General features: G+C 42.7%; 1 protein-coding gene across 1 annotated transcript; it reads right to left on the bottom strand.

Annotated features, from left to right (window-relative positions):
- Positions 1 to 1635: 1635 nt before the first annotated feature.
- On the bottom strand, positions 1636 to 9902 carry GPR161 (G protein-coupled receptor 161). Its single transcript, XM_010143888.1, has 5 exons — positions 9472 to 9902; positions 8217 to 8941; positions 6656 to 6760; positions 4503 to 4622; positions 1636 to 1883 (listed from the first exon to the last, which is right to left on the bottom strand). The coding sequence occupies exons 1-5, from the start codon at positions 9837 to 9839 to the stop codon at positions 1636 to 1638; spliced, it is 1566 nt and encodes a 521-aa protein (XP_010142190.1). The 5' UTR covers positions 9840 to 9902.
- Between the last annotated feature and the right edge of the window lie 1309 nt (positions 9903 to 11211).

The raw sequence follows: 11211 nt of genomic DNA, 5'->3' as shown, positions 1-11211 counted from the left end.
CTTTGTCCAGAGTTGGACATAAGTTTGTGCCGAAATACCGTTCTGAGTTGGGAACACAGACAAACAGGATGTCTAATACAGTACTGGACTGAGGCTCTGCCTCAAAAACAGTTTGCTTCTGTTCCTCTTAAGTAAGTTGCACACAGCCGTAACTTAACAAGCATACACCCAGTTTTTGCCCAGATGGAAACATCCTGCCCCAAATTTCCAAATAATCTGCAGCAAGAACTCACACGAACAGCTTCTGAGGAAAGGTGGAGGCAGGGGGGAGCATACATAGAGTAAACAAAGGCAAACCCTTGGTCCTTGAGTCCATTTGCTACTGACACCCACTCCTACCCCTACAAAACTATCCTACTCACTTGTGTCTCCCTCTCTTTGAAATAAGCGGTAAGGCAGGTTGTAACCCCCACAAAGTAAGAAGGGGCCATCCCAGGAAGGCACGGAAAGGTTATTCAAGCCCGGCATGCTTGTACAATTCATCTCTTTTTTCCTAACAGACTTTTCCACCTTTGCAGCTTGTTTCACTGCCAGCAGCTTGAGTGTTGCCGCGTTCCCCTTCTTTGGCAAGCTGGGCTGATCAACCCTCTCATAAAGGCCTAACAAGGTAATGTCTGCACAGTGCTTAAGAACATGCGAAGTGCAATGTAAGTGCCAAATGTTCTTATTTTAGAGATTAATGAATTAATACTCCAAGAAATAGACGCACTGAGATAACTATAGCTTAAATGCAACATACTCTCACCATTAAAAAAACCCCCAAACTCACAGAACTTTTCTCTCTAGAGAAGATGAATCCCAAATAAGAAGTGGCAATACCTTATTTATATTCTGTCAGGCTTACCACAGTCACAGAGTGCCCTTTTAGTAAAAGCAAAACCAGGGAAGTGAATTGAAGTTCTCAGAGAAACAAAGAACTCTGCACTTGCGATTTTCTCAAACACCATCTCTGTGGCATTTCCAGCACAGGTCTGCTCCCACCCAGTACATCTAGAGAAGCCAGCGTCTCACAGCACAGAAGCAATTCACAATCCAGTTTCATATCTAGCACTCTGATGGATGAATGGTCAGAAGTATCCACTAGCAAGTGTAAGTAGGACCATAACCTGCATGAGAGCTCTGAGAGTTCAGGTTTTTCCCTCAGCGAAGTCCATGCCCCTCATTTGGGAGCCTGTGACAGTAAGGCTGTATGTAGTATCCAATGCACAAGCTCCTATCAGAGCACTTCAGCTATCAAGTATAAACCGATTATCCGGGTGGTCAGAAAAAGATCAATACAACAATGAACTAAAGACTGCACATACTTTTCCTTTTTCATTCCTCCATCAGTTTTGGCCAGTAATGGACCCCAAGATGCCACAGACTAACTGATCTAGTTGATGAAACCAAACCCTGACTTCCTCTGCACTGTGTGACAGATTTAAGACATGGCACAGAAAAGTCAATAGCATGCCTAAACAGTAAACAAGTACTGCTGTAAAATGCTGATGTAAGTACCAGAATTCAGGTTGTTTTAAAGTGTTGAAAAAACACTGAAAACATCCCAACAAGGCACCCTGGTTCTGATGAGACACTAGCAGCTGTAGTAGGTCCCGCTTAGTGGTTTCATTCTGTTTTCTCACTCCAGGGCTCCTGTCAAATGTTCCCTTCGTCGATGCTCTGCAACTGAAGTCTTTGGCTAGCATGGGGCCTGATACCACGCCGTGTGCTCATACTGCTTCCTGGCAGAGCCCGCAAAGGGAACAGAGCTCCTGGTAGAGCATCTTCCCCAAACAAGCTGATTTTCACATCAGCTTCAATAGCTCTTGCTAAACTGGATGCATAACTGTCCAGAGATTTATGGACTTCGGCTTTTACGTGAAGAACAGAATTCTTTGCAGCTTCTGGGGGAAAAAACAAAAAAAGGCAACATGTCAGAAAATTAACAGTTGATCAGCATGGCTATGCAAATGCTTGAAGACCAATACTGGTACTTTTGTAAAGTCATGATAGTGACCTCTGCAAAGTAACTATCCTACAGAGCATATTTACTGATGACACCTAGGGTTCCTAAACCATTCTATGAACACTAAGCTTCAGAGCAACCTTGACAGGTCAAGCAGAGAAAGATTACCTCAAATTAAGTACAAAATACAAGATCTGATGAAGCAAAGTGTTTATAATGTTTATCATTGAATTAAATCTGTGTTGAATTATTTTCTGAATCTGAACTTGTGCATACACGATTTTACTGGTCTGGATTTTTACCTAACTGAAGTCAACAGCCTGATTTCTGCTTACTTCCTGGAGTCCAGGACTAGGAACAATGGGAATTGTCTGGCATCAAGTAAGAATTCATGGAATCACAGAATCACTTTGGCTGGAAGTGACCTTTAAGATCAAGTCCAATCATTAACCCAGCACTGCCAGGGTCCCTAAACCACGTCCCTCAGCACTGTATCTACGTGTTTTTTAAATACCAGCAGAGATGGCAACTCCACCACTTCCCTCGGCAGCTTGTTCCAGGCTTTACAATGCTTTTTGTGAAGAAATTTTTCCTAATATCCAGCCTAAACCTCCTTTGGTGCAACTTGAGGCCATTTCTTCTTGTCCTGTTGCTTTTTACTTGGGAGAAGAGACTGACCACCACCTCACTACAACCTCCCTTCCAGTAACTTATGAGAGCCATAAAGTGTCCATGAGCCTCTTTTTCTCCAGGCTAAACAACCCCAGTTCCCTCAGCTGCTCCTCATTAACACTTGTCCTCTAGACACTTCACCAGCTTTGTTGCCCTTCTCTGAACCCGTTCCAGCACCTCAGTGTCCATCTTGTAGTGAGGGGCCCAAAACTGGACACAGTACTCAAGGTGTGGCCTCACCAGTGCCGAGAACAGGGGGACAATCACTTCCCTGCTCCTCCTGGTCAAACTATTGCTGACACAAGCCAGGATGCTGTTGGCCTGGCAAATTCATGTAGAAGACAGGAAGAGAACCTTCAGTTTGTACTTCCTCTGCTGTAAGCACAACTTACAGCCTTACAGGGATGCTCAGTGCATTTGGACTAAGATCTTAAACTTCCTTGACATTAGCAGTGGTGTTTAAGAGCTATTTTATACTATGTTTTAAGCCCAAACACCAGACATTGTGTTTATGGATTAACAGTCCCCAAATTCCAAGGGCTTCTTCCAAGCAGTTATTAAAATCAGCAGTCTGTCGTCCTTAGGCTTAAATTTGTTCCAGCCACACTGTGGGACCCACTTCCACTAGGGAAGTTGTAGAGCTCTCCATGTCCGGAGAGGCTGAAGACTGGAGTTGCAGACAGTAGTATACTTGTTCCTAATATTTTATTACTATAGATACACCTGCTCTGCAGTGTTGATGTAGCTGGTTTTATAGCATCTATCTACCTCTCTAGCCACCAACACGTTGGGCAACACAGTTGTTTGTCCTAAATGCAATTCTGCAGTAAAGCTGATGAAATAACTTAAAGTCTCAGAGATCCTGGAAACCCTGAGACATACTAGGGAGAATTGCTTGACCTGTGGGGAACTTTTGTGCTAAGACCTCCCTCTTTCACTGTACTTCACTAAAAATTAGATGTCTGCCCCTGTGTGATCACTCAAAAAGGTAACGGGAAACATGTGGTAATGTATTTGTCCAAGGAAATAATCAGCTTGTGCTGGGAAGAGGGCAAAAGCAGGTTTTGAAAGATATTTGAATATATTGATATTCAAGATATTTGAAAACAAAATTCCACAGAGAGAGTTTTCTCATTATTTCAAAATCATAAAAGTGAGACAGGTTTTACTATTATTACTTGATTCTTAAAGGCATTCTGTTCATTTTTGTACTGTCCACAATCATTTGCTGTTTAGTAAATTTAGTTGTTACTATCAAGTCTTCTAGTCTGTATTATTGTAATCAGCAGCTTAAACTAACTTTCATATTTTACAGATGATCATAGCTAAAACAGAATCAGCAAGTGAATTCACTGAAAAAAAGTGCATCCATTTTCACCCATAGCTGCTAAGAAACATACTCGATAAATTAAGTGAAGTAAAAAAAAAAGTCAGTGAAACAGAATGAAATTATATTCAGACCATGAAAGTCTGTAAAATGAAAAATTTTAAGTCTGTGAATGACAAAGCTGAGAGAAGGCAGCAAATGAGAAACACTGACATAATGAAATCAAAGTACGAGGGCAGGAAAATGCATTCCCTGAGAAACACAAAACATACTGCAGTAGCCACCAGATGAGTGGAGTGCGGAGAGGATACTGCTGTGCAACAGAAATGATGTGTATTCAGGGAATCCTAGCTTGTAAGTCTTGCTCTTGTCTGTTGCTGCTTGAGAAATGGAAGAAAGACCTGATCTTACCTGCTGTGGTACCTGCATGAATGGTTAGGTCTCTCAAGGTGAACAGTGGTCAGACATGCTTTAAGGCAATTCTGAATGTCCTGAGAGGCTTCCTGACCAGGCAATAGAGTTGGTTCTGAGCATTTCCATACTTAGCCCTGAACCCACCTTTAATTTGCTCTACTTCATCTTCAAACGTCACTGAACTTCTCCTTCGAGGAGGATAGATGCAGTGTGGGGCATGAGTGCCATCTGAGCTATAATCTTCAAGAAGCATTGCATCTGTTCCTGAAACACAGCAAAAGTTCTCAGGCAAGCAGAGTAACATTGGGATATGATATTGTAAGAGGTGGCAAAAACTTTTCAGACTATAGCAGTTCCTTCAGAAGATGTCTAAACACAGCTTTTGTGAGTAAATTTTGGTTTGAATTAAACACTGCACAGAAAAAGAATTAGGTCAGAGTATTAATTGACAGGATTTGGAAATCTTTTCTCATTAGCCACCTAAAACCTCAAGCAGCTCCAAAACGCTCATCTGCAGAGCTTGGTATGTCAGTAGGACCGCAGACAAAGGTGAAACCTTACCTTCAGTAAATAAAGAATAAAGTTCCCCCATTTCCTGATGAAGGCAAGAGGCTAACACTAGCTACCTGAGAAGAAGATGACCAGAGCTGCCAAGTGTCATGCTTATAATCAGATCTGGACGGAAATCTGAACTGGAGAATTTTTCTGTTCAATTTAGTTTGTCTCTAATAACCTAGTTTGACTTTCTTGGAGTGTATTTTAGTGGGGAAAAAACTCTTCCTGATTGGGAATGATTTTTGCCTGATGAGTCTTTTTTCTGTGCTGTTCTGTGGATCAGGTAGGTTTGAAGCTGCCTACTGAAAACTGCAGACTCTTACTGATCACCAAGGGTACTGGATCCTCCTCAGAAATGTAGTGTGCAAGGGAAGGGTGGCACACAAGAAGGATACTCTCTTCCATGGAGCAGAATTTTTGCACATTTTTTCAAATGCATTAGTTCAGTGCATTTTTTTCAAATGAGGCTAGCGAAGAGACTAGCCTCTTATTCTTACAAGGTGGTTCTTTGTCCTTGCAATAATTGATCTTAAGGCAGCATTTCCAGCAATTTGGACTCAGGTCTCACATCATATTTTGTGTACAGCTGGCACCAGTTGGATTTCTTTCCTCTCCTACTAATTCATCTGTTCTTTACAACATGAAAAGCCCAGCTTCTGTTTACCAAAGCAGATAAAGACACAACTGCATCTCAGGCCACAGGATCATGTACTGCAGCAGGCAGCACTGAAGAGGGACTAAAACTTCTTTATACTCTTTAGTTCCTCACAATAAAGTCACCCAATGAAGCAGTACTTCACAGTGGATCACTGTACATGCATTCCCAGGCTATGGACTGTACCCTGTCCATAACAAACAGTAGCATTTCTAACACTATTCAGTATGTATTTAGTTTGTTCACTCATTTAAACTGCTGAGTACCATTCCTCAAAAGATGATTAACGCAACATCCTCTTAACTGAGGCAGGTTTACCAGGTTGCTAGTCTCCTTTATCACATACAGCTGCAGAATACCCACAACAAGCATAACAGTACCAGCATTAAAACAACTACCAAAATAAATCCCAGCTCCATAGACATCCTTTACAGAAATAAGAAACAAACCTCTAATGTGCACTAAATGTTAGACGATCACCCTCTAGAGCAAAAATACTCGTTGAAACAACTGTAGGGCAGTTAAGCACCGGTATCTGAATCAACAGCCAGAAAAATCTAGCTATAGTTCTGGATAGAAAATTACCAGCAGAACTCTTTTCCCCCTTTCCAAACAATCTTCAACCGAGAGATCTTAAGTAGCAATGAAATTGTAAGCTGAAACAATCCTAAGTGTTTATGTTTACACAGCAGGATGAACAAAACAGGGTCTCTTACAAGCCAGGAAACAAAGCAGCATGTTCTCCGCAGCACTTCGTTGGTCTGTTCCTTGCGGATACAGGGAAAGTCCCTGAAGAATAATAGACGCTAAAGGAGAAGGGCAGGCACAAAGGGAGCAAGTCCTGTTCCCAGGACACACTGTCAAGGGAGGGTCATAATTCCAGAGAGTATTTTGCAAGTAAATATATTGAGAGCAAGGAAGAAAAAAAAGCAACTGCAGTGGTTTTGTTGTAACAGTTAGAGCAGGTGCTTCATGTCATCCACCCACAGAAAGACATCTGTGTGTGTAAAGACTATCCCAGAGGGTTCTGCCAAGTTACAAGTGCAATATTCTGCCCAAGAACAGAGAGCAAGAGACTTTGAGTTACCTGAATCCTGTGAGCAGCTGAAACCTGTGTCTCCGGTGCTGCTGCTGTTTCCTAACGGCCGCCCACCTGCCATGAGGGCAGTGAGATGAGGAGATAGTCCCAAATCTGCAAAAGAGTTTGTTCTTGTTACATAATGAGAGTTTAAGGGGTCGGCAATTGTAAAAACCTTTTCCAGTAATACCTACTCTACTGCGTTATTTATCATTCCACATATAAAACTTACCTTGCTGATCCAGAGTGCATGGCATCTAGACTTCCCATCTTAGAAATCAGCAGCTTTCTGGTATCCTCGAAGTCCTTCCATAAGACAAGTCTCTCTTCTACCTGCACCATCTCCCTCCCACTCTTGGCAACAATCAGCCAGACAGACTGAACATAGAATGTACAGCTCAGAGAGTTGGGGCTATTTGCCTGACACCTCCAAGATAGAGAGTAACCTATTAGCCACCAGCAGCAGTGTTAGCCTGTTAGGGTGGCAGGAAGCTCAGGAGCAAGGCTGGGGCATCAAGATGGCTGGCTTATTCCAAATTCCCAAAACAGGAAGCGGGGAGATTCTAGGATTCTCACAAAGGTGCTATCCTTGGATTCCACTTCAAGATTTGCTGTAGGTTTGGCTGGGGGTTTTTTCCCTTATCAGCCTCCAGCTAATACACCTGATAAATCTGAAGCTGTCAGCTTCTTATTGCTTGGAAAGAGAAAGAAACTTCCTATCTTTTCCTTCCCACCTCAGTTCCCAATGTATTCATCCATAGCATCTCCTGGATAAAGATTTGTCAAAGCTTCTGCAGCTTGTGATGTGGCTACAGCTGCAGAACTCTAAGTTAAATGGAAGTTTCTCCCAGGTTGCCCTCCCCTTCCTTCTGCATTTTAGATCTTCCTTCCCAAATAAATAAATTCAGTTTCTTCCTCTGCATGACATGTCCTAAGGAACCTCATGAAGATGTCCTATTTTTGAAAGCTTCTGAACAGGAGTAGAGAAATGACCAAAACCAGAATTTTGTTGCATTGCTACTTTAAAAAAAACCAAACTCTGAGCAACTGAAGCTCTCAGTCTGCAAGTTGGGGAGACGTGAAATAGTTTTACTTTTTTACACAACTTATGATCTTCTCTTCACCACCATTAAGCTTAAACACTGGACTTACAGAAATAGTAACACCAGTGTAACTTCAGTGAGTCTCAAAGAGCTGTAGCATAAAGCCAGGAATCAAAAAACAAATGCTGTAAATGTACTATAGGTAGTGCTCAAATCTGGATAACAGAAAACACTAGGCAGATGTAAGCAAATGCTTGAGAGAGAATAAAATAGATTATTTTCATAAACCTCATCACTATGTCTTCTCTGGCAAAGAAAATTTTACTAGAGTAGGATAAAGAGGTTAACTCTCATTAAAAAAAAAATATTCTTCTTTCAAGTGTCTATGATGACCCGAACAAAAGGCTGCTGAAACCTCCAGAAACATCCTACTTTGTTGACAGAACCCTGAACCGTGCCAAGCACATGCAGACATTAAGCCTTGCTCTTACTGCTATTAGAGTGTCTTTTGTAGCTACACGTCTTACCTGTGATCCTGTTGGAAATGCTGAATAACCTCGACGTCCTATGCCGTTGAACAAATGACTCGCGATAATACCGATCCCCAAAGCACATTCCTAGTAGTTCCTTGCGCACTGTCTTGTTCCACAGTCCATAAATTAGTGGATGACAAATGGCACTGGAAAAAGATAACCACGTAGCTAATGTCTCCAAGGCAGGGGAAATACTATTTTTTCCCCAAAGCGCCTCTGATGTAATTACTACCATGTAAGGCCCCCACGTAATCACGAATGCACCGATGACAACCAAGATGGTTATGAAAGCTTTGCACTGGTTGGCTGAATAGACAACCCCTTGGAAAGCGTTCCTTCGGCTGCCAGAAGACGACGTGGAGGTGCTGGAGTTCTTCCTCCCATTCCTCTGGGAGTCCTCCTCCACAATGACAACACTACCGCAGTGGATTTTGCGGGCCTTAATCCTTGCCACGCGGAATATGAATCCATAGCAGATCATCATGACCACAAAAGGCAGCAACGCGCACCAGATCTGCCAAAAGGCAGTGTAGCCTGCCTCTTTATGCCAGGCTGCCACACACATCCACTTGAATTGGTCAAACTCCAAAGATGACCAGCCAAAAAGGGGAGGGAGGCAGCCAATAAGGGAGTGTAGCCACACATACACTAGAGCTACCACTGCTCTGTTGCCTGTTATCTTCATCGGGTAAACCATTGGGTACAGGACAGCATAGTACCTGGTGGACAAGAACAGAAGAGTCAACAGGAGCACAAAGGACATGCAATTAAAAATAATGTATTTTGATGATGTTGATATTTTTTCTCCAAACCTCAAAGCAGGCTCAAGGACCCTGCTTAGACAATTACGCCTAAAAACACGTAATTGTTGCAGACAAGATTGTAAAACTTGGGTGAAGGCTCACATGCAGCTATTAACACTGTCCCTATGGTGAGAGCATGCTTAGGGTATAATCTGGAATTTTAAGTCCTTATTTCTTGTTTCTCAAGTAGTATGCTATTATACCATCAATAGTTTTAAAAAACCCTTGATGCATGTCTGCATTTTGCATTATTTATAACATCACATCACTTTCTTCTCTTTTGCATCCAAATTTCACAAGGGGTTGAAGGAAAAATGCTGCTACACAGTACACAGCATTATCCACCGCAATACTTCTCAGCTCTGTGAACAACCAACTCTGTAGAACTATAGTCACTCTATAGAATTAGGCAATTTGTTACAACTCACTAGAAAAGGGCTCCTTACCGGTCTATAGCTATGAGTCCAAGAGTAAGCATGCTGGCTGAGCTGATCAGCATGTAGAGCAGGGCTGAGAAATTGCACCAAACAACTCCAAAGATCCATTCCCTCCTGATGGAGCTGGTGACAACAAAAGGTAGCACCAGTACAGAGAGTAGAAAGTTGGAGAGGGTCAGGCTGAACACAAACTTGTTACTCAACGTGAGAAGGTAAGACTTGCGATAGAGAGTGACGACAATCACCAGGTTGCCCAAACAGATGAAAATAGCAATGACGATTATAGCAATGGACTCTGTTACTCTGACTGCCCCATCTTCCAGCGCGGTGAGGTTCCACAGGCCCTTCACGATGCTGAGGGAGGAATTGCTGTTCATGGTCAGAGGGTGCAGAGCTGGAGCAGCCAAGACATGCTGAGCAGCTAGAAGCAGAACAACTCTCAGAAACGCTCAGGCAAGATTTCTTCAAACTCTCTCCAAAGACCGGAAGCCCTTTCGCCTGTGTTAGTTACAATTTACCTGCAGGTTGGAGGAAAACATTTTAGATGGGAAAACAAAGGGGCAGGAAATTGCCTATGGGTACACCAAAGAGGTCAATGATAGAACCAAGCCTAGAACAGGGAAGAAACTGCATAAAAGATGGAAAGAGGTGGAGGGGGTAAACAAGGAAGAAAATTAACACATTTAACTTTAAAATTTTCTAAAGATCTTACTTGTTTCTAAGCCATACCTACCAGCTGTGCATCTCGCTCAGTCCCTTCATCTGGGCTGTAAAGAAACAAGAATGACACTATCAGTCTTTGGTTCTTTCACTTAAAAAAAAAAGTAACTTTCTTTTTTTCCATTCTTCCTGTTTATCCTGATTGTTACCTTGTGTTCTGCCTATGCAGCATTTGCTGGTGGTCAGTGGACATCTGGCTAGCCATATCCTGCTGACTCTTTCTTAACAGTTGCTAAGTAACATTCAAATTCTCAGGGATCATTGCATGTACAGTGGTGATCCGATTTCACTGCCAATATCAAAGGACTGTGGGAACTCATTTTCTGTACATGAGGTTTGAAAGACAAAAATGTCCTTGCATTAAGCCTCGGTCCACCCTACAAAATTGTTTGAGAACCTTTCACCCTCGGCTTCTCAGTGTTAGCATCCATCCCACTGTCTCACAACCTTGTTTTGTGAAACCTCGGTATTTCTCCCAATTCCTTAGCACCCTTTCTTTCCCCTGCTGTTTCCAACAGGCACTCCTACCTACTTTGTTCAATCCGTCACCCATCTGCAGGCCAGCACACTGAAGGAAAAATACCACCAAAAATGCAAATATGCAAACCAGAAAACTGAAGAGTCCACCAATTAATACAGTTTGTATTAGCCTTTCTTAGATTAGGGCCTCTGGGAAAGTTATCCCAGCTAACTCTGTGGCTGTGCCCTCCCATCACTTCCAAACAGCTGGGAGCACTCACAGAAACACTTCTGTCTAGGCAGGTTCTGTGGCCTCAGGCAGCAATGTCAGGCTGGAGATCCGTGATTTTTCCTTTTTTATCTGCGCTTTCCTGAGAGCATAATCGAAAACATTACTGGTATATCCTTTGTAAAACCAACTCTGCCCTTCTCTAGTGAAGGTGTCTGCCGACTGCTTGCCAAGCGCTCCTCCAAGTTTCACTTTAAGCGTGCCTATACCACCACCTCCGTGAGCCTTTCCGATACCTTTTGACTGGAGCAGGTTTTCGACAGACAGCTACCCCCGAGGGG

This window comes from Buceros rhinoceros, unplaced genomic scaffold (genome assembly GCF_000710305.1).
Source record: "Buceros rhinoceros silvestris isolate BGI_N320 unplaced genomic scaffold, ASM71030v1 scaffold39049, whole genome shotgun sequence".
Classification (NCBI taxonomy): Eukaryota; Metazoa; Chordata; class Aves; order Bucerotiformes; family Bucerotidae; genus Buceros; species Buceros rhinoceros.
Note: the sequence above shows the minus strand (reverse complement) of the source record. Positions and strands in the feature narration are given on the sequence as shown.